The sequence below is a fragment of the Notolabrus celidotus genome, chromosome 1 (assembly GCF_009762535.1).
Source record: "Notolabrus celidotus isolate fNotCel1 chromosome 1, fNotCel1.pri, whole genome shotgun sequence".
Lineage (NCBI taxonomy): Eukaryota > Metazoa > Chordata > Actinopteri > Labriformes > Labridae > Notolabrus > Notolabrus celidotus.
The window spans coordinates 23,306,649-23,331,518 of NC_048272.1; the positions used below are offsets into that span (position 1 = coordinate 23,306,649).

The following is a 24,870-nucleotide window of genomic DNA, read 5'->3' on the forward strand; positions in this document are numbered from 1 at the left end:
TACATGGTATTATGGTACGTAGCATACAAGCAAATGACCTTTGCCTGAAGACAACCTCTGCAGACAGCATTTTAAGTTGAACAAGGGAAAACCACAGTTGGGATTTGGGTAGAATTACGTTAATTGCAATAAAGGTACTGCTGAAACCAGGAAAACTCTTATGAGCTTAAATTGAGAAAATAAAGTAAAACTCACACAGAGTGAATAACACAGAATTGAGTTAAATTAATTAAATAAAACAAAATAAAACAGGGAGGGTTAGTCCACTAAGTATTGCTCAGGCTACAACAACCTGTAGTGTAACTTAAGTAGTCATGATTGAACAAGACAAAAAATATTGCTCAGGCTACAACAACCTGTAGTGTAATTTACAGAGTCATTTTTTAAACAAGACAAAAAACAAAGTTACCACCTCCCTATATAGAGTTAGCCCTCTTTTTACAGTATTAATATAGATTATTTAATTATTTAATATATATATTATGTGGTAAAACAGCATACCTAAGAAAAAATCCGGGTTTTATTATCCAGTCTTTATGTCTATAGTGCATGGTATGTGCGTGTCACTGGGTACAGACCACAGCCTGCTGCAGTTGCCTTTCCCTGAAGACGTTGCTGTGCCCCGTTCTTGGTATCGACTGTAGCTTAATCAATCATCTGCAAGTCCCATTCAACATTTAACTTGGCTCTCACTCTCGTTCCTTCTCCCGTTGCCGTAGATTTGTTTCAATATACTGCTTTGCCTTAATTGGATCCTCAAAGGACTTTTGCTCACCTGCTGGCGTTGTGATCTTTAGAGTGGCTGGGAATGTTATTCCGTATTTCACACCGGGACATTGGCGAAGTATAGCCCGCACCTCGGTAAAGGCTGCCCTCTTCTTCCTGACCGCTGCAGAGTAGTCTGGAAATATGTAAAAGCGCTTCCCGTTGTGGAACATGGGACCCGCGCCTATAGCTTTACGGAGAACGTCTGCTTTCTCCTGGAAATAGTGAAATTTAATGATTAAAGCCCTCGGCGGTCCTCCATCCTGTGGTCTCGGGTGTAGGCTCCGATGGACTCGGTCCAGCGTTGGTGTGTAGCTCAGGTCCAGCGTCCCTTTTAGCAGATTTGCCACAGCTGTCTCCGGACGTATAACTCCAAAGCTTTCCTCTACGCCGATTATCCTGCAGTTCTCTCTCCGCTGGCGGCTTTCCAAGTCCTCGGTTTTGGCCGTCAACTGTGCGACTTCTGACGTGAGAGATTTAACTTTGTTTTCTAGCTCCACGACCCTGTCGGCGTGCCCATTAGCTCCTTCCTCCAGGTTGCCAATTCGGGTCTCGTATGATTTTATTTCTTTTTGGACGCCGACAATTTCCGTCCTCAAGTCGCTCGATAGGTCATTCATTTTCTTGTGTAATTCACCTGATAGTGCAGCCAGGGACGTGTCAATCTTGGTCAGCACGCACTGCTCGGTTCTCTTTAGCGCCGACATTAGTGCATTGACATCCGACAGAGACTCTGTCGATTCCGGCGATTCCAGGTCGGGTGATCCCGAGGCTTCGGGGCTTGGTTTGGCTTTAGGGTATTTTGGCATTTCAGTTACGTTTAAACCTGCAACACGGCACTGGAGAGGTAACCTTTTTCTGACAGTTTTCACGCCTTTAGACTAGTCGGCTTGTCAGAATAGAAACTTCCATTCAAATGACTTAGAAATGAGTTACTTCAGAACATCCTTAGTTCTAGAGTTATATCAAGTTGACATAATAGAAGTGTAGCGCCCTTAGTCTTACTCAAGGATAACAACAATGCTAGTGACACAACATTCACTCTAGGCTCTGAAAGCTGGATACCTTTTAATTGTTCTACTGATCCGCTCAAAAGAGAGAAACGTTAAGTTGAACAGTGACCGTTATATCGCCTTAGAACAGTCAATGGGTTATATTAGCACAAGACACAAAAATAAAATACCAACATAAAATACAAAAATAAACCCCCTTTAAAATAATAAAGAAAGTGAAAGTTCAAATCAAAATGTCCTTTCTTTGGGTGAAAGTGAAAGTTCAGTTTCTCATGAGATTCTCCTTTGAGGAAAAGAGAACAAAAAATCTCTTGACTCGTGTGAAAACAGTTCCTATTACTACCCGGGTAGATTTTGTAGTGTTTTGTGTCTTATCTGAATCTTAGTGACTGAAGTGAATCGATGTCTGAAGATCGCTGAGGGCAGAACACACGGCTGGCCACACCACGTGTTTGGTCCGTCCACAGGCAACTTTTATGGTACTGGCTCGCCACTGAACCGTCCAAGGTTCAGATTCAGAAGGATCAACTCTGACTCCACTGAGGGAAAAAACCAATCGGAGCTCGTGATGAGAGGCTCGCTGGGTGAAAGCGGCTCCTCGGTTCAGTTTTATAAACAGGATTCGTTCCTAGGGTCTCTTCAGATTGAGCTCAGAGGGACTGTGCTCTCTGGACAATGGCTGTTTCCGAAACGGCCTGTAATGTAGTAGGCAGTAGGTATTGCCTACTACATACTGCGTTTGAATTTAGTATGTAGTATGACTGTTCTGTTCGATCTGTCATGCAGCATGCTGAGCCAGACATCGCTGGATTTCCGGTTTCGGAAAGCGGAAGTAAACAACGGCGAAGCCGATAAATAAAATGCTTATTTAGCATCCATTTATGATTTAAAAAGTTAGGAAGTGGTTTATATGTAATTTGATAACTTTCACAGCACCCAAAAACGGATTTCCTCCCGTCAAAAAATGAGGAAAAAGAAAAAGCAGAACGAGTGCTGTGCATTATGGGAAACAGTACGCGAAGCAGACTGGTCCGATGCATACTGTGATATTTTCCGAAATCAGTAGACATCCGGGGAGTTTTGGCATACTGCAGATTTTGCTCTAGTTCACATACTACTTACTACATACTGAATTTTGGACATATCAGTACTTACTGCTAGTATAGTAGGCGATTTCGGAAACAGCCAATGACTCAGATGAAAAGAAAGAGAAACTTGCGTTGCTACGTGGTTAAACACCAACAGTGTGGCACTGTTGGAGCAACGCGCCACCTTATGGCAGGGAATGAAACTACACCTCTAAATAACATGTATGGGTTTAGTAACCAGATGTTTCATGTGGGTTACAGAAGCGTTGTAATGAATCATGCTCATGAAATCATGTCATATCATAGTGCGTCTCAAACTTGTTGTCTTCTCTCCTCATGTTCTTGCTTTCTGTATTGGCTTTGTTCATTAAGAACCATTGGTGGACAAAGTACTCAGCTTCATTACTTAAGACAAAGTATAGATACTCCAGGTCAAATATTACTCCAATACAAGTGAATGTTGCGCTGTCAGATTATTACTTGAGTTAAAGTACTGAAGTACTTGCTTTTAAAAATACTTAAGTATTCAAAGTACATCTTAAAAAATCTTAAAACACTCTATTTTCACAATACACAAGTGAAGTAAAGAATACATAGCAGTACATTCTGTTACATTATGTTTATCTAGAAACCATTACTTGAAATCTCTAAATACTATTCCATAGAATAAAAACAGAAACTAAGTTACTCCAAGCACAGACAACTTAGTTTGAAATGTTCATCTGGAATGAAACAAATGTTACATAGCTCAACACGCTTTCTCAGGTTGGACAGTGAATGTTTGTATGTTTGTGCAGAGTGGGAAACAGGGAGAACATTTCAAACGATACGTATCATTCTTCATTTCAAAAACCTCTAACACAGGCTGAAGATATGACCATGGGTGCTCAGGTGGAGAATTAAAGCCATCATTACCACCTCAAAATGAATTGCCTGATCTGAGTGAAATTTGCTCTGTGTTTGCTCCACATTCAACCGTGGAGACGCACGATATACAGGTACGACTAAACCACTGAGACAAACAGAACTACACAAACACATTTTACTGTCTTAGCGGTCAGATTTCAAAAAAGAGAAGGAAATTCATGAGCTGACTTCAAAGCAAAGTAGTGAGTAACTAGAGCACTGATAGAAATGTAGTGGAGTAAAAAGTACAATAACTGTCTTCTAAATGTAGTGGAGTGAAAGTAATAAGTTACCCAAAAAATACTACTACTACTTAAGTACAGTACTCAAGTAAATTTACTTTGTTACTGTCCACCACTGTTAAGAACCCTCAAGAACTGACTCTGTTTTAACTCTCAGAACCATTGTTATTACACAGGACACAGAGTCCAGTTCAGAACTCTGATTATCTAATAAGTATTGCTCCACTTCAATTCACAATTCTTGTTAGGTTTGCGTAAGTAGTGTCAACACACACAAGGAAATGAGGCAACTAATGTGGTAATCTTATTTTCTTAAACTTGTCTCAGATTACTCTGTGTCTGTGCTGCTGTCAACCAATCACTGCATCATCCAGCCAACCACACAAAGTGTAAACAACGTATATTTTGTGACATCATCATCCCTTTTCATTAGGCCAAATTTAGGCCTCCACAGTAACACCTTGAGTGAAGAAACAGTAGAGACAACATGTGACATAACACCTCCTCTCCTCTCTCCTTTCTTTCATTAGCACCTCCTGTGTTTGTTTTCTTCCCCCGAATACTCTCCCCGCCTCAGAGGTGTCATTGCTGCTGCAAATAAATGCCATTAGTATGCACAGGCATTCAGTGCTGAGCAACACACAGACACAAACACACACATAAAAGCACAGATAATAACGAGCATCTGCTTTAAGCTATTGGATTTCAGAGGCTTTCATAGAAATTACTTCCTTGTTGGAGTTTGCGTGAGTGTTGGTAACTTGTCAGATGCTTTGCGATTAGTCCTTTATTATAGAAGCAAGCTTTCACTTGCTGTTATAAATCATACACCAGTGATGGACCACAACATTTACTAAATTCAGCATTAATTCAAACCAAATGAAACAAAATGAGACAAAGATACAAAAAGCACATCAGGAATTAGAGGGAGGTAGCACCACAAACATAACAATCCTTATCAAAAGTATTATAGTGTAGTCAGTATGCATGTTTGAATTTCACTTGCACACTAAATATCTCTGAGTTGCTTCAAGCCACTTCATTCCCCTAAACTTTATCCTGCTTCATTTTACCCAGACGTTTCTTAACACTGGAGGCAGTTTTCATATCAATTTCAGGAAAATAGGTTACTCCTCATGCGTCCTTCCACTTCTCATCTTTTAAGTCTTCTTCTCCCATTTCTGCAAACTCATTTGCTTTTGACTCCCATAAACTTAGCAATAAAGTGGCATTTGAGATACACAAGGTACTTTTGCTGAAAGAAAGGATGAGTGCTCAGTGATGAAACCCACCCCACTATGCCCTTCACTGATACATTTAGTAGCCTACCCCATTGCTCCTGATGTCCCCCTAACCTGAGATAGAAAGGACAGATGGGGAGCGAGAGCCAGCACATCACTGGGGTTATCAAGTGGGCACCTCCCGTCACTGACCTGAACAGCTCCTGCTGTCCCGCTAGCAGAACACCACAATTTAATAACCCAACCCATACAGTTTTGCCATGTTCAGCGGACCCAGGCTCCGTACATGCAAGCTCCGGGTAGTATCACTCCAGGTAGTGACAAAACCAGTACTACCTACTCTAGCACCTGGCCCCTCACCACCCAACACACAACAAGAAGAGTCTGCAGCTAGATATTAAAAGACAGGAGAGGCAGGGCCAAGATGAGATGCTGGCCTAGGCTGTGTGCTCTATTTCCCTATAGGCGTTTTTCGACCGGAGGAACTTTACCCTGGAACTAGAGACTTTACCCCAGAACTACTTGCGTTTCTTGATTTCTCTTTCTTTCATTTGTTTTTATTTGTTCTATCTTTTTTGTAGGTGTGTGTACTTTTCAAAAGAAGAAGCTGTGATTCTCTTGATTTAGCAGCTTGTAGCAGTAGTCTTCTCTCAGCCCTCCGTGAATGCGTCTCTCCCAGTGTTACGGTTTTAAAAGTGACCCTTTAAACTTGAGACCTTCAGCTAAATGTAATGGCATTTGTGGAGTTTACACAGCTGTTGAAACACAGAGGGAGTTTTAAGATTCAATATCCTCATTAGATATTTAATGATCATCTAAAGACGTTTATGAGGGATGCATCCGGCTGAAAGTCGGCAGTAAACAGGGTCGTGGTTTAAACCGAAACACCGCCGATCTCTGCCACAGCTTTTTGAGTTAAAAAGGATTTTAAAGCCATGTTGAAACGTCTTTGCTACTCGCGCTTATCTCCTCTCACGTGTTGATTCAGCAAATCCATCTGTGATGAAATATAGCACCATCTAAAACAGCGCCAGATGAGTCTCTTTCATGCTAACAGGCTAACTGTTGTGTTGCTCATAATGATACCTGCCTGTCCGTCTGCTTCTATGGTGATGAATGGCATTCATCACAGAACTCTTGGTCGAAATGCACCTTATTTCTGTTTTGGCCCCCAACTGATATTATTCCTCCTCATCCAGATCCACTGACTAGTTTTAGCTGCTTTGTCCTTTACTGTCTTTTGCAAATTCTGTCCGCACACTCCCAATTCTCCCGATTCTCCCAGTATATAGGTGTATGTAGCTGACACTGCCTTTCAGTCCACCGAACCATCCCCATGATCAGACATACAAACTACAGCAATGAGACAAAAAGCAGAGTTACTTCGTCTTAATATTTGGGTGTTAATGTGCCCTGTAACTGTAGGTAGTGACTGATTTTTGGAAGAAGTCATGGACATCCTCTGTTGAAGTGTTAGTCTTCATATGAGAATTTTACAGTTATACATTTTTCAGCTGAAATGTGTGATTGGAGTTGACTTGTGCATTTGGTCAGTCCTTATGTCCTCGTTTTCTCACACCTTCTTTTTTCCTTTAACAACCCAGCCAGATTGAAGGTGGGTGGAAGCAGGTAGTTATCGTATATCATGTTTACATTGCCAAATGTCTCTTCCAGACTTGGCTTATTTAGGAGGAATTAGGAAGTGGTATGCAAGAAGTGCATTAGTTGAGGCGTAGTAATCAGACCCACCCTGTTCCCTCTTACCACATCACAGTTAATCATGTTTTACCTGCGGCTGCATGTTAATGGTTATTGGTTGGTATGTCTGGCATTTAGATGTGATGGATTTGTCAGTGGTGTATGAGGAAACAGGCGCAGCAGCTCTGTAAGTCGTCACTAGGTGGCATTGTTGAAGCACGGATGGTTTGCTGAGGTGATAAGAAGCAGGATGGATGCATGCTCCGCACAGCGACATGTGCTCCTGGGCAACATGTTCTCCCAGCATTTTTTTTCGTCCTCCTGTGTTTCTCATCTTTTTATCTTCCTCTTTTCAACCCCCAGACCTCAGTGTGTGTGAGTGTGAGTGTGAGTGTGAGTGTGTGTGTGAGTGTGAGCGTATGTGTGTGTGTGAATGATGACTCAGAGAGAAGCATTTGACACTGTCCAAAAGAAAGATGATGAAAACCAGGCTGAAAAGCCCAACATTCATTAAAGTCAGACCTGAGATGACAAACACTCAGACCACAGTGGATGCAGCCTTGCATGCTAACGGTGCTGCCTCGCTGCTGCTGCTGCTTCAAAGCACTGGGAAATGACACTTGGCAAGGCTGAAAATGTGTTTTGCACTGAATATGCAGCCTTTCAGTTACAAGATGTTCTCGCTAACCAGCAGGACCCCTGCTGTCTGAGTCTTAAGGACATTTGTTACAGGATATAATCCTGTGCAATAGATCTATTCACTGTTGCCTCATCTAATTCCCTCAAATGTACTGGTTTAAACATGTTATTAACTGAGCATTTGTTTATCTCCATTTGTGTTACATACAATGATTTCAACATATTACATGTATTATCTCGTCAGTGGTATTTTTTGAAGGCTTCACCTTACGTAAATCTGTGATACCAAGGCGAATGCAACGCTACAGCCCACCATCTCGCCGCTCTCGCTGAAGTAGCCTGTGGTTACATCAATCTGTCTATTCATATCACTTCAGCTGCTTTGAGTGTTTGCTTTCTAGCACCAGATGGACGTGTTGTTTCAGCTGCATACAGACGGTCCCCACATAATCTTGTTTTTCCCCCCTTGACCCAACATGACAGCATATATCTAAAAAAGGAAGCATGAAACCATTGTGCTTCAGCAGATGACTGCACATCAGTGTCAAGCAGATAATGAAGCTGAACAGATGAATGAACACAATCAGGAAATCTGCAACTCCACAGAAATACAAATCTTAATTTCTTTAAAAGCAGCAGCCAAATATTTGCACACATTGACGATTTTACTACCTTCCCTTGTCCGTTAGTCTTCTCTTTTTTCCCTGGTATGAAACAGGACTTACGGGTCTTTTACAATAAAATATGTTAGCAGTCAGTGGCCAGCGCAGATAGGACATGAGAGCATTAGGCCAGGGAGCTCAGGGAAAGAAAAACACAGAAAGGGACGGGCTGCAGGAGCTAAAAGACAGAGAGAAGACACTCAGAGGGTAGTAGAGTGATAGATTCAGATGTCTAAACCACACTGCCAGCTGGCTAGATAGCCAACTCTGCTTGTTAGCCAAAGACAGAGGATATGAGAGGGGAAGAGAATGACTAGAGAATGAGTAGAGGTAGATAAGAGAAAAAGAAAGGAATAATCAAACATTTAAAAATGGAATGGAGGGAAAGAGGATCATAGTGAACGTGAGTTATTTGTTGAACGTAATGGTGTTTGTGGAGTATACACAGTTGTTGAAACACAGAGGGAGTTCCTGGGAATGCAAACTGGTTTAGGTTTTTATTTAAATTTCAAAATATTATTTAATATAATTTTTTTTCTCCATACGTCACTGGCCTGATTTGCACAATCTACCCGGGACTTCAGCCCACGGTCAAAACGCAGACAACAGGTGCATATCGACCAAGAATTCTTGGGTCTTTTAGCCCCCAGAACTACTTTCCCTGGAAATAAAAGGTTCCTGTGCCCCCATTTTTGTATGTGTCCAAGCAGGGGCTTTTCAGGGGGGAGATTATCTACCCCTGAACTAAATTTAGACCCTGGTTCCTCCGGTCGAACTGCACGTAGTTCTGGGGTAAAGTCCCTAGTTACGGGTTAAAGTTCCTGAGGTGGAAAGATGCCTTTAGTTCTGGGGAAAGTAGTTGTAGTGGGGCTAAAAGACCCCAGAACTCTTGGTCGAAATGCACCTACAGTGGGTGAACACTAGCCTCCCCCCTATCCACCGCTTTTGATTCTGCAGGTGGACAGACATGTCAACACACACATGTATAAAACTTCTTTCTCATAGAAACTGACAGTGTACAATACAACAGCAACATTCACACACACACACACACACACACACACACACACACACACACACACACACACACACACACACACACACACACACACACACACACACAAACACACACACACACACACACACAGGCTAAACCACTTGTTATCAGCAAGTGTAATCTCAGACTTGACATCTTTTCTGCATGTTAAAGCAGCTAAGCCCTTTGTGCACGCTCGCACTTTCTCACTCACTAATACGCACACACACCTACAGTACTCCCCCACCGTCTCGAGCGGCGGTAATTGCTGACGAGCTGAGAGCTCACCGGCTGAGGAGATTTTGATCAGTGCGGAGCAGAAAGATGAGGGGGGTGCGCCTCGCACAAATCCTGTAGGTTCAAAGGACAAATGTGTAGGAGTGGAACACGTCTCCCATCAGAGAGAAGTCGTGATGTAATGAGACAGCTGGAAGAGACTTATTATACCGAGGAAAAGTAATGTTTGCCAGATGCTTGATCTCACATAGTAGAGTAATTTAAATGTGGAAAAAAATCATTGTATGAGTCAAAGGTTTTCTAATTTGTAGATTAAGATCGATTTGAATTAAAATTTATATTTCTTATCCTCTTAAGTTAAGTAAGTTTCAGACATTGATCTTATAGCTTTGAATTTGATTTGTGCAACACTTCATTTAAGGATTATACTTTTCCAACTGTTGTTTTTTTCGTATGTGAAATCTTCTCTCTGGTTTCTATAAGGGGCACACCTTATGTTATTGTAAGAAGAGTGCATTTTCAAGCCAGCACAAATTATAACAACTCATCCATCTGTTTTCCGGGAAAAGTGCATGTTAAAAACGAAAAAGCTTGATACATGCCAGTAAAAGTAATAGTTTAGTGTGTTCATAAATGATCCTTGGATCCTTCCTGGATGGTTTTGTATGAAAAAAATGTCTTTGAGGATACAAAGTTTTGAAGTAAAACTCAGTCAACAAAAAAAAAGTCCAACAGCGAGTGGAGCTTTGCAAAACTGAGCAGTCAAGATGAAAACCTTACCTGGCATGTTCCTGTGGATTGAAATTCCTAGACTGATCAGAGCCCAGTCCAACCAATTTGTTCCTGTCTATAGTCGATAAGATTTTTCCAGGGAAGAGAAAGTGTGTTTCAGTTAATTAGTGGAGATGTTGGATCCCTAGCTTAAGAAGTTCAACTATGCAGAGCATCGCTATTTTGATCCCAGTGAGCAAATTTGAGCAAAATGAGTGAGCACGGAAGAAGGAGTAAGAAAATAAGGATATAAAAAAATGCCTCTAGTCACTATTTACACACTTTGCTTTTTTCTTATCTTCTCTTATTCCTCCGTACTTCAACCCCCCTCCCCCAACAGCTCCTCATATTCACCTCACATCTCTGCTCCTTCATCCTCGTTCTATTCCCCTGTCTTTTTCTCTGTCTCTATGTGACAGTCTGTGGTGAGAAAGCAGGCTGATGATGAAGTGTTAATTCATTTAACCTCCCCCGGCTACGTGACGAGAGAACACATTTAATGAGCAAACAGCTAGACTAACCAATTTAGGCCCCTGGATTTCCATTGTACCATTCATGCGAGTGTGTGAATTCATGTGTGTTTTTGTAGGAGCATGTACAGTAGGTGTGTACACTAGGCACAGGTGTTCACGTGGTAAATCATGCGCAGGTATTTGAATCACTTCACTGTCTTCCTTATGCCTGAGTTTGCTTATTGGTAAAGTCCTGGCAAAAAAACGCACAAACTGGAAGTAATAGAAAATGAAGCCCAACAATCTTGAACAAATAGTAGGGTTTTGTAAGTGTAGCTTGCAATCATTTTCTGTGTTCATTTACTATACACTTACTTTAACTGCTGTACGTACACTTCAAATTTTGAATTCAAACCAATCTTAATAAGTCGTAACTCGGGATGTAGGAACCGATCTGGGCATTTTTTAACAGAAGGGAGTTCAGCAATTTGAGCTGATCATCTGACCAAGATCATTTACGTCAGCTGTCATTAACAGCATAATTCACGATGAACCACAAACGCACAAGTAACTCAGTATTGGCAACCCTATGGTTAAAATGTCAGCAGTGTGGAAATGTTTAAAAAAGAGAGGGAAAACAGTCAAAAAGCCAGTTGCAATCTCTGAAACACGATTGTTTCAAGAGGCGGTAGCAGTAGAGCTGCGTTCAATAATACCAATTTGATACGACATCTAAAACTAAACCTGCAATGGAATATAACCATAGGCTGTATAAATAATGGACGTAGTATCCGTGACGTCACCCATCTGTTTCTGAATTGCTGTTTTGATGCCCATCGTAGCGGGAGCCATATTTGAAGTGATGAACTCAACCTAAATGCTGTCGAGCTAGAGTGAAGTAAAGAGGCGAGCTTTTAGCCTCCTAGCTAACAGCTACTGTGTTCCTGCCTGTCAGTCAAGTCAGCTGTACCTCTCATAATGGAAAACTTATAATCTTAATATCTTTGAAAATGCTGGGTTATGAAAACATTCACCTCCCCGTACAGTGTATGTTGATCATGAAAAGAGCTATACCTAGACTACCCTTGTTTCTTGTGCCAGGCTGTAAATGTGTTTATTTCGCCTTTGTTTTTTTATCAGTGTGTATGTGGTTTCTGGTACCACCAGAGGCAGCCTCAAGCGGACGCTCAAGAAAATGCAGTTTTTAACACTTCCGCACTGGCTTCAATTCTCGGGGCTTGAACCGCTCCCTTTATCTTTTATTCTCCTCTATCCCTCTTTCCAGACCCAACTCGGTCGAGGCATGATGGCTGTCTAACATGAGTCTGGTTCTGCCTGTGGTTTCTGCCTGTTAAAAGGACGTTTTTCCTCGCTGCTGTAACTAACTAAATATTGCGATGTGCAATGCTCAAGATGGATTACGGTTGGGTAAGACTGAGTCTTATCCTTTCTTGAGGTTTGGCCTTTATTCATAATTTGACATAGAGTGGTCCAGACATCCTGTGTTTTTAAAAGCATCTTTAGATAACTTTTTTGTGATTTGGTGCTATACAAATAAAGATTGATTGATTGATTGACTGAGTATAACGCAGTCACAGCAACAGAGGAAAAGGCTGATGCCCAGGAGCGAAATACAAAAAGGAAGGATAATTATCCTCAAGAGAGCAAAATCAACAAAAAGATAGGTGGTATAATTTATCATTTTCAGCAACCAGCTTAACTCTGCGGTAGAGAATGCAGGACTCCAGTTATCGGCTATAATGCTATAATGCTCTACAACCCAGATGTAACCAAACACAGATGTCAAATGTCACCTTGTAGCATGGAACTGTTTTGTATTTTGCTAACATTAGCAGAGATGTTGTGTAATGTTAAAAACAACATGCCTTTCTCTGTATTTACCTTATCAGTGGAAGTGTCCAACTATCCTGTTGTTAATGTCCAGTGTCAAGAACACGCTGTGTGCATTGTCCAAGTATGTCATCTTTCTTACGAGTCACAGGAGCCCACTGCAGATTATTAAATGCTGTTACGTGATTGAGACTCTACATTTTGTCCTATGAGCGTGTATCCACACAAGCACAATGGCTTTGGCTAAGTACCAGCACTGACCAAACAAGAGCTGGAGCGAAAGCACTCAGCTGTTCCAGTAGCATTTATTACTGGGACACATGATGAGTGTGTAAACCGTACTTATTCCCAAAGAAAGATGACAGGAAGGAAGCTGTCCATGAATTAGCGAGTATTCTCTCCTCTCAGTCTTTCTCCCTAATTAAAAAGCCAAATCAGGAGTTGACTGCACAAACTGGGTCTGCCAGTGATATTCTCCAACCTAATCCTTGTTTTAGCCCTCTCTCCACATCTCTCTCTGTGTCTCTGTCTGTCTCTCTCTCTCTCCTCATCCCTCTCTCTTTTCCTAACTCCAAGCAGAAAACCACACCTAATGCTTTCCTCCCCAAACACATAGATTTATTCAAATGTAGCATTTGCATAATTTAGCATTTACATAATTGATTTCCAAGCAAGCGTTTCTCACCATGAGAGGTGGTGTTGGAGACGACAAGGTCTCATCCTGTCACATCTCTGTCACTTTTTCAGTTTCACTCCCACATAGATGAAGGCACACACTTACTCACATTCTACACACACACTCTCACACATTGCCTCTTTTTGGATTTCTAGACTAAATCAAGCATGAAGCATTGCTTAACGGGTGCATCTGGTGACCCGCATGGTACAACCATAGCAAATATGGTTCAGCTAATCAGATAAATTGATATCCATTGAAATATTGAGCTTTCCTTTTTAAATGTCATTACTGACGTCACTATGCTGCTCAGTCCCTATTTACCTTTAAAACAGTCCGGATAAGTGCAAGCATGGATTTACTGGTTGGGGTTGAGTGCATTAAAGTTTTGGCTCAACCATCACATGATCTGGCTAAAGACAGAAGTGGGATGTTGGTGGCCTAGCGGTCTAAGCACCCCACATACAGAGGCTACAGTCCTCACTGCATCGATTCCCGGCCGGTCAACCATTTCCTGCATGTCTTCCCCCGCTCTCTGCTCCCCACATTTCCTGTCTCTCTTCGACTGTCCAATCAAATAAAGGCAGAAAGGCCAAAAATATAACTTAAAATAAATAAAATAAAGACAGAAGTAAGGTAGTTATTACAACCAAAAGGAAACAAACTCTTTCAAGAAACTTCCCGCTGTCTGGCTGTCCCTCCAGCCAGATGCAACCATTTTCAGGCTTCTGTGGCAAACTCCTCATTTCAACTTGAATTAATGAATTGTCGAAGCTTCCAACTAAAGCTGCAGTCAGTATGGCAAGTCCCACCATGCAGCACAGTGCCCTGTGTCTTTCACAGCTGATTTAGACATTTCAACAGAAAAGGATGACATTTTTTGTCTGCTATGGCTCAGTGGTAGACTGGCCTATCTCTCAGTCCAAAGGTTTGCAGGTTGATCCCCAGCTTTAGTAGTCTACATATCAATTAATCAATTAATCAATTAATCAATTAATCAATCAATCAATCAATCAATCAATCAATCAATCAATCAATCAATCAATCAATCAATCAATCAATCAGACTTCATTTATAAAGCGCTTTTCATACAATGATATTGTAACACAAAGTGCTGTACATAAAAAATACAAATAAAAAGACCTCCTAATCCCAACCCAGCCCCGACCCCAAAACCCACACCACAATCCTAAGGTGAAGAACACAATAAATGCAACAATAATAATAAAAACAATGAAAATAAATAAAAATTAAAAAAGAAGTTGCTGAACGAACTGAGGAAACGCTCTTATGATATCTTAATGAGGAAACACTGGAGGTAAAACATGATGTTAAAACTCAACACAGGAAATTAAAATCACCAAAATAAAATACATTTCTAAGATAATAAAACACTAAAATATTAAACCATTAAAATAAAATAAAATGCTATACTTAAAATTAATAAATAAAAATAAATAAATTACTAATATAATAAAACACTAAACTATTAAACCATAAAAGGAAAATAAGATGCTATACTTAAAAAATAAATTAAATAGATATATAAAGGTGTCATTGGTCATAGCCATATGTGGTCAGATGTGTGTGAATGTTAGTTTGTGGGAAAATGGGCACTTTACGTAGCAGCCTCTGCCATCGCGTTGTGAACATGTGTCTTAAAGGGTAAATACCACATTTAGAGTAAAAGCTCTTTGAGTGGTCAGAGGATGAGGTAATCGTTATATAAGTGCAATCATTTACTATTTGAGTCAATCTCTATCTATATATGTTCTACTGTAAAATATGAACTTCTGTAAATGCATTAGAAGGGAGAAGAGGGTTTCTCAGTATGTCCTTGATACAAAACTTGTTGACAACCAATCAAAACAAGAAACTTAGTTTTGATTGGTTGTCCTTTGCATTTTTATTGTTGGCATTCTTTGGTGATGTTTCTCTGCTGGGTTCATTATTAAAGGTTAGTGATGTCTTAACAGTCATTTTTCATGACAGCACAGGATGAGAAAAGTTGTTGTTGCCATGGCAACTCCACTGTAATATGTCCACGGAGAGTTATTGACTTTTGATACGTCCTGGTGAGTGATTTTTCACAGACACCTTAAGCCAATTAGTCTGTGTTCTTCATTACGTTTACTAAGGGATCATGATAAACTTCATTAATATTCTGCTAAATTAATGAGTTATCTTGGTAAAATATTCTGAAACACACATACACCTTACTCTGGGAGGAATAGTTTAAGGGACATTCTTTTTTTTTTCAAGTTTCATTGCTCCAGACTCTTAATGTTCAGACTGAGGCCTCTGACTGCCGGCCACAGGGGAGCTCTGAGCTGCAAAAACAACCAGTGGATGTACCTTTAATGCCATTGTCCGCCATGGACCATGGACCGCACCAAACTGCTTATGTGCGTGTTTGTCTGCATCTGTATCACAACAAAACCCTTCATCTCTCCTCTAGAGTCTTTCATGTATGGAAATGGGACCTCCACACTCCTGCAAGCACTCTGTAGGGGTCCAGATACACATTCACTCACACACACACATACGCACACAGTCACACTCAGGTACACATTCAGTTTAGGGCCTGCCGCCGAGGAGCAGGGAGGTTAAACAGATGGCATGGGCTGTATCCGTTACACAGATTACCCTGCACACAAGCACACTTTCTGCAGCAACTGGCTTTGTGAGTCCACCTCATTTAACTGAATGGAGTTTTTATGAGGCATGCTAACATTAGAGACACCCAGCGCTCTAATCTGTTTCTTTCTTTCATACTGGACTGGGAGCACGCCAGGATACGGTGTCCTGCCTGGCTGTATTATGTATACTTATGATAACCCAACATTATTTGATTCACTGATTTAAATGCTGTAACATACAGTAAAGTGGCACATCTTATCACACTTATCATTTCAATGCAGTACAGAGACGGTCAACTGATTTAAAGGCAAGGCAAAGGGGGCCTGGACAATCATCTGCCAGAATCAGAACAAGGACACCTTAAATATTTAAAAACTAGGGATGCACCGATCCGATCCTGGTATCGGATATCGGCTAGATCGGACTCAAAAAGCTGGATCGGATATCGGTGACAAGGAGCCGATATATAGTGCCGATCCATATGGCAGATCTATTCATCTCAGATCTATGCTTTTCTGTGTTGACAACAGCCATGTGCGTCTCCTACGTCATCAGCGCCGGCCGGTGCATTTTTGCCCGGTGGAGCCTACTGCAAAGAAGCAAGAAACCTTCTATTAATGGAAAACTATCTTAGCTTTGGATCGTTCACGAACCCTTCGTCATGAACGCGCCTCGTTCACTCGCAGATCTCCTGTTGTGATGACGGAGTATCAAGTGAAAGATTACAGAAACGCCAGTTGTGTGATTTGGACGTCTTTATAAAATGTGCTGCTGATTAATATTGTCACAATATCAGACGCGGAGAAGGGAAACAGTAAGGGCAAAACTGGGCAGGGTAATTATGTATTCAATGTTTTGAATAGCCTTCCTCTCTGCCACAGGCACACTGTCATTCTGTGGGAAACACTACGTTGACATATTTTTTATTCTCTTATTTGAAGCAGTTTTTTTATACAGAATATCTAATTCCTCTTATCCACTGCTGAGGTTTAAAGTTGAATTGTAATATCTGTTGGTTGTGAAGATTAACTCACCAAACTGTTGGTACACATTTATAATCTCTTGAATAATGATACTGTCAGTTTAAAAATGTTTATTTTATTTTGGTTTACAAAGTCAGAAAAGCCTGAAGTTGCCAAAACATGATTCTATCCTCACATTAAGGAATATAAATTGTTAAATCAATACAGGGATTGGATCGGCTAGTATCGGTATCGGTAGATACCAAAGCCCAGGTATTGATATCGGTATCGGGACCTAAAAAGTAAGATCGGTGCATCCGTATTAAAAACCAGAATGACCTATGTGAAGATGAAGATAAATAATTTTACATCTGGTACTTGATTACCTTGACTCACTCATTTAAGTAACTTTTTCAATCATTGCATACTGAGACACACTGAATGCATTTTGTAACTGCTGCAGGTGAAAATTGCTTCTCTCACAGCATCTGGCAAATTAGGTTTTCCAACAAACTTGTCCTCAGTCTAACATTCCTAACATGTTTATTATGGTGTTGATCTCTCTCTAGCCTTGTTTCCTTCATCACTTACTTCTTCCATTGTTATCGCTTGTCTCTTATTACCTGTCTTTCTCCTGACTGTTTCTTTATCCTTCACTCCACCTCCCCTTCTTATTTCCTTCTTCAACCTGTCTTTTATCCTTCTACTCTTTGTCTCTATCACTGTCTCATGCATCTCCCTTATACCGTCTGCCGTCTCAATAACCCCCCGTTCCTTGTCTCCCTCCTAGCCAGCAGATTTGGATGCCTGGGTAAGCAACACGACTAATGCTCTTCAATTTTTTCTCACTCTTTCTCTCTACTTCGTTCTTTCTCTTTTACTCTCTCTCCCTCTCTCTCCTCTATTCAAATGTCATGTTTTCATTGTGCGTTAAAGCGAGGCTGTGAGTGTGCAGCCGCCACCATTCCACACAACAACACTTTGGGAGGTATTCAGCTAGAAAATTACACATCATCTGTGCTGCTAGCAGAGGTGATTTTACACACAAACACACACTCCTACACACACACACACACACACACACACACACGCAGCCCTTAAGCATCAAACAGACGCTACTGAAAGAAGAAGTGCAGTGAGCACAGTCAAGGGATTTGCAGATGTGGTCTTTTGGGATGCATGTGCGTGTTAAGTTGGGATAAGATTAGATTGGATTACAATAGATGAAATGTAAATGTGTGTCAAAGTATGTGTGTGTGTGTATCCTTACACCTGTGTTCAGCTAAGAGCAAAGATGATCATACAGGGATGATGCTGCTGCTCAATCTGATCTATATCACACTTGAAAATGCACAATACAAAATTACACCATGGTATTACACTGTGTGTGTGTGTGTGTGTGTGTGTGTGTGTGTGTGTGTGTGTGTGTGTGTGTGTGTGTGTGTGTGTGTGTGTGTGTGTGTGTGTGTGTGTGTGTGTGTGTGTCCGTGTGTGTGTGTGTGTGTCCGTGTGTGTGTGTCTGTGTGTGTGTGTCTTTGTGTCTGCGTGTGTTTGTGAGTTTATGGTCATGATACACACTCTGTATCATAAATCCATGCCCCACTGCTGCCTTTTCCCAGCCAGCTTCATTGTGTTCATTGCACCATATCATGTTCATACTGCTGGAGCAGTGCTTCACTCATTACCTTCATGTGCTAGAAACAATATGTGTTCATAAGTGCCCAAGCATTGCTTATTATTCATTTTAAATATGCCGACACACAAACTGCATGTAAACCTCTGCAGAACAAACGTGTGCATACCGGAGAGAACTGAGCCACCCTGTGTTCACCATGTGCATGCTGCCTATCCTTTTATGCATTTTAGTCATAATATGGGATTGGTTTGTACAGCTGTTGAGGTTCTCCTTTTGATCCACTGCATACTCTCCACAGCATGACCAAACTTCTGACAGACGCACTCCAAACACTAAATCTAAACCATGCTGCAAGGTTTTCTCTTCAGTCAGTTGGTTCAATTCAGTTCACTGTCACGCAGATCAGCTGGAGCTAACACAAATCAATCTAAAAACAATTTTCGGTACATTTTCAGAAGATAAATTAACTGTTTTGTATCTCTTTAAAGAGAAAGGAGTAGGGCTGCAAAATTCAGGGAATTTTCAAAGTTGGAAACTTTCCATGGTAATGAACGTGAATTTATGGGTATAAACGTGAATAAACCAGGAATTTACTAAATTGAAGGTTGGTAATAGGGAACTTAAATATAGTTTGGGGAAATATATTTTAGCATAATCCTGACTAAAACAACCAGATTTAACGCAAGTACGCTTGGAAGAGTTGGATTTGGATGTTGAGGAAGTGGACATGGAGGAAGTGGACATGGAGGATATTGATGAGACCCAGGAAGAGCCCATTGCCTGAAAGGGTTTAGCAAAAATGCAGAGGCTAGGCTTGAGAAGCTTGAGGGAAGATGCTTTTTTATTTACATGTTGAATGGGACTTTTATGGAGGGAGAGGGGCTCTTTTAATTTAACATTTTGAATGGGACTTTGTTGGGATTGCATTTTTGTTAATTTTTGAATGGGTTGGGTCAGGGGGATGAGTAATATTTAACTCAACATCCATATTTTTGTTCTTCAATGAAATAATTGATTGTTCAATCAAATATTTAACACTTTATACAGTTCTACTTAAAAATAAATCTGTTTTAATTGTATACTTTGGATGGATGTCTGCTTGTAACAAAACAAATATTTATGCTTGGATATGATACCTTTCCATTAAATTACCCTCAATTCCCAGTTCATTCCCATAATTCCCATGGAAAGTTTCCAATTTAGAATATGTCCAAAATTCCCCAGCTTAACTTCCCATGGAAATTTACCGGAAACTTTTTGGAAATTTAGCGTAAAATTTTCACCCCTTTGCAACCCTAGACATGTGTAGACATTTTTGCGCACATGACTGTGACTGTACATGCAAAATGTTTCATTGTTTCTTACATGATCTCAGAGACAATATTGTCTTTATTATAATAAATGAGTTATCCTAGAATGAATCAGATTAGTAATGCAAAATGAGTGAAATGTCATGGTGAAGGATAACAGCTCTGTAGCTTTCTACACAGAGGTCTTCTCATTGAACGCATGATTTCTTTTCAACATCATCCTCTTTGACTTGTTCTCTCCATGATTGACTTTTTGCAGCTCAGCAAAAGCCCTTCATTGTCTTTCTTTTCAGTTTTGTCTTTGGTGTTGCTTTATATGATATTAATAATACAGGTATCCTTGTTTTTACTGAATGAAACTATGTAATACATTGACACATTGTGAAGCCTTGTGCTGCTAAATCAACTCAATCAGCTCAGTCCCAAAAATCATGTCAAATTCTCTTTCAGATCTCTCCTCTGTGAATCTTGTAACTAAAACTCCTAGCGCATGTGCATTTTTGACTTCTGGCAACTTGTTTTCACAGTGTATATTTTTGACGGCTGCCTCCTATCTTCCTCTGCTTGCATGCTGCTATGGCCATGGCCCAAACTATGCCTCTTCCTTCAGCCAATCTGCCATCTATCTGCCTGTTAAAGCTTGGCTCAGCGGGCATTTAAAAGCGATTCACCTCATCCTAACGCCAGCATCTCGATATCAGCCCCTGCAGCTGCTGTTCCAGTCACATTCCTGCCTGTGATTAGTGTTGTAAGTTCTCTTACATTAGATAGACTTGTTGTAAGATAGTTAGTCTTTAATGTTTTACTTTGTGTGTCTTCCGTATATCCATCAATCATCATACATTTTTGTCTTATCGGTGATGGATTTGTACAGTAGTGGGTGCATCAGGTTGGGCATGAAAATGTACAAAAAAAAATTAAAAGTTAGGGATTATTATTCTGTTTACAGCAGATGAAGTTAAGAAGTTTTGATGCTGATGTAGAAACAATAAGCCCATTGTATTTCAGCTTGCATTTGTTAAAAAAGTAAGCCGAATGAATGTGTTTGAATTGTAATTTATATAAGTGGAAGTGCTTGAGCTGATAAAAAAGAAGCTCAATTGCTAGTTTCCATCTATATCAGAATCAGAATCAGAATCAGCTTTATTGGCCAAGTATGCTTGAACACAAAATTAATTTATTTTGGTAACCTGTGCTCTCTTTGAATAAAGGCATAACAATAAGGCATACAAATAAAAATAGAAATATGATAATAATAAAAATAACAATAATAATATATAAATATATAAAGAAGTGGAAAAAAATACTGCTATAGCACAAAATACAAGGGTCATCTGAAATATAGCAAGTACCACCCAATACAATGCTGCATCAACTAAACTGCTCATTTATTGGAAGAGTGTTCCACTTTATGTAATAATAATAATAATAATAATAATAATAATAATAATAATAATAAACTTTATTTCTATAGCACTTTTCTAAACAAAGTTACAAAGTGATTCACAGAAAAAACGAACAGAAAAAAAAGTAGTCATATAAAGAGATCTGTTTTTTGTTTTTTTGTTATTTTTACATTGCTCTGTTAGTGGTGGTTACTGATTTGGAGTCAGCTCTGTATCTTCAATGAATCTGAAACCTCTATTTTAGTCATGTGTTTTCAATCTGTTCTGCAGTGAAAGCAACAAGCTGCCTTGATATTCTTCCCTTAAGCCTTTACTCTGTCTCTGTCTCCTGTGTCATGTTTGTTTGCTCACAAGCATAAGAACTAAAGTGTTGCTTCAACACATTGAGCATCATTCTATCCACTTAAATGGAAATTAGTACTTGTATTAATTTCCCTTGTTACATACTAGGCTGTCAGATGAGTACTTAAACAGGCTTGCACAGGTCATATTAGTGTAAAGTAAATTAAGTGTCAGTATTTGTTCATTTTGTACACTGTCTTTCTCTCTCTCTCAGGCTAAACAGCTGGAGGTGAAGGAGAAGGAACTGGCCAGCATTTCAAGCTTTTATAAAGAACAACTGACAGTACTGGAGAAAAAGGTAAAGACAATTTCCCCGTCTAATGAAATAATTTTACCACTAAAAAGAAGCTCACTAGTGCAGCTACAGAAGTGCTCATGTAAAATGTTTTAATTATGCATAGTTTCATCATTTCATCACCTTTTTGAGGGGGTTACAGAGTGAGATTGTCGTATTTAAAATGTAGAGATGTTTAAGAGGAGACCTTACCAACCAAATGAAAACATCCTGCAAGCTCTCGCTGAAAAAGAGTCATTACACATCAAATATCAAAGCTGGTCTTAAAATTACATATTACTTACTCTCCCCAAATAGTGAAATCTCCATGGGACACAAGACACTCTTTTCTATCTTGGAAATGTCAAGCCCACATACCTGCGTCAAATTGTAAATGTAAATGAATTGAAAGTTTCCAGCAGGCAGATGAGAGTCACAACTCGCAGCTGATAGATGAGCACTCAAGAGCTTTTGCAGCGAGAGAGATCTTCAGTCATCTAATCAAATGTACTCTGCTTTTCACATCACTATGTACCTTTTTACCAGCCACCCTGTAGGCCTTTCAGAAAACAGGAAAAAATACAGCAGTTTGGTGGATGCTTTTAAGAAATTATGTCCTGTGTTCTCTCCACCTGAGCACTAATGCGTGGTGGATATTTTGTTCTCTGTGAAAGCCACCAGCACAACAGTGTCTTGCTTATGAAGTTAACTTGAGTTGATTCGTCAGAAGACTGCTACGAACGAGGCTGATACTAGTGTATGGGATGAACAGAGGTTAAAAGAAAGGAGAAGAGGCATAAGGAATGAATACAGAGCGAACGTAAAGGAAAATGGAAAATCGGTGATGCAAAGATACAAAAAATATGAAAAAAGGACATTAAATGCATTTTTGTTGTTGTTCGGCAAACCTTGTTTGAAACATGTTCTTCAAAAGGATAAGCTGCACCTGCACCCCCTCATCCAAGTTCTGCTGCCCTACTTGAAAGTTGCATAGCCCACCAAAAGGCCCTTAGTGACCATGACCCAAACAGCATTACCACTTTCAGACCTATAAGCTATGTTTATGCAGGTGCCAGATATTGACAGTGCTGATTAGGGTTCCAACGATATCAAAATCTCAGGGTACAATATCGCCACAGTACGGTATTATTGAGGTATTGTCAAAAAAATAAGATGACTTTGAGAAAATATCATAGTGTGGACAATTAAGTGCCATGAAGGATAAGGATAAACACACTTACTGTAATTGAACACAAACAGAATGCTCAAATGCTCTAATCATATTTATTACTACCAACAGGTATTTTCAAGTGCAAAGAACAGTGCAGGCACATCCAGTGTTTCAAGTAACAAGCAAATAAAAAAAAACTTTCTCTGAGTGTCTTTAAACTGACTGGAATTTTGTAACTTAGCTCAAGCACGTTCACCAACCTTTTAAATCCCTCATTGTCCACCACTGAAAACGGCTGCAGGGTGATGATTCATCAAGTGCCTTCTCATATTACTTGTATTCCCCGACTTGTAGTCGATCGCGGTCTGGCCGCGTCTGCAAACAGTTTTTTTGCATGTCCGTCATGTTTTCTCCTCGATTGTTTTTGTTTACTACAAAACCAAAATGCGTCCATACTTCTGATTTAAACTTTGTAGGAAGTTCCACTAGTTTAAGTTTTCTGCTCCGCTACCCCTCTGTGCTTTCCGCCATCTCTTCCTGCACTGCGCAGGGGATCAGGGGAGATGATGTTTGCTTCTCAGACCAGCCCACTCAATGGCGCCAGAAAAAAAACTACACTAGCGGGAGTACTCCGAGTCCCTGTTTGATACCGTCACATGCCACGGCATTATTTTGAGAATTTTGAAACCGAGATACCACGATATTTACAATACCGTTACATCCCTAGTGCCGATACTATACCTGCCCTTCCACTTGGCTACTACTGGCCTCCACACTGCGACTTTCGGTGTAGATGGGGAGCGAGAGCCAACACATCTACAGGTTTATTAAGTGGGCACCTCCCTGGTCAAGTTAGGCCCACAATATGAAAGAGCCAAGGTTTTGGGAAGGCAGTGCCAGGGTGGAGAGCTTGTTTAGGCCAGTGTCCATCCCTTAAGGACATGAACTGAAAACAACAACGCATTAAAGGAATGAAAGGTGAAAAGGTAAACCCACAATCACTCTTTCTGTGTTGCTCCAATCACACCCAGAACTTGTCTGTTGGTATTCATTTGACACACTTTGGGAGTCCACTTCCCCGTCCGCCCTCTGTCCGGCAGCACCTTTCAGGCTGAGGGGGTACCTTATCTGGTCCTTGGCACTCGCCTCTTTTAGGCCTCTGAGAAACCTTCTACATTGCCTAGTTAAATGGAAGGGTCTGCTGAACACTGCACTGCGAGCAGCACACACCGCAATGCTTGACGGAAGAGACTGATTGGCAGAAGAGTTGAGGATGCTCTATCTTCCTCCACTTGCCGGAGCAGTTGCCTTTTCTATCACCTCTTTTTCACCCCTCACTTGCTCGCAGCTGACCTGAATGCGGATGAGGGAGTGAGACAGAAGGGGACTGAAAGCAAGAGATAAAGAGGCTATATGGACTGTGCATTAAGCAGACAGAATATCCTGAGCAGGCGTCCATCTCCTTCCTTCTTTTCCTTCATTTTCCAATCTAGCATGCCATTCATCCAGGCTTTCTTTCATGCCCCCTTTCCTTTTTTCCTGCCTATTTTTCTTCCTTTACCTCTCTTCTACCTGCGGCTAATACCGTTTGGGTGAAATAAATTGCTCCTTAAATTGTTGAATTGTGTCTGACATGGTCATATACATGAATGCAAAACCCTACTTGAAGTGGTAATATGTCTCACTTTTCCCATACATTATGATCCATGCATGTGAAGTCGTCTTCAAATTGCTTTCAGACGTCCTTCTCCATCAGTCTCGTATAAGATCTAGTTCATGTGAAGCTCAGATTTAAAGGTGATGAATACCATAATTATATACTTAATCTCAAAAGGAAAGGATCATTTCACAC

The 24,870-nt window shown here is 40.5% G+C and overlaps 1 protein-coding gene across 3 annotated transcripts in view; it reads left to right on the forward strand.

Annotated features, from left to right (window-relative positions):
* The window catches only part of LOC117812413 (MICOS complex subunit mic25a-like), a 94,029-nt gene that overhangs the window by 16,493 nt on the left and 52,666 nt on the right, over window positions 1–24,870 (forward strand). The window contains exons 5-7 of one of the 3 annotated variants that reach the window (XR_004631205.1): window positions 17,670–17,690; window positions 20,353–20,573; window positions 21,788–21,871. Coding sequence is in view for 1 of the 3 variants with exons in the window: in XM_034683159.1 (XP_034539050.1) it covers window positions 21,788–21,871 (84 nt within the window). In the remaining 2 variants the exon portion in view is untranslated. The remainder of the gene's footprint in view (window positions 1–17,669; window positions 17,691–20,352; window positions 20,574–21,787; window positions 21,872–24,870) is intronic. The other 2 variants (XR_004631206.1, XM_034683159.1) reach the window with 2 other exon arrangements.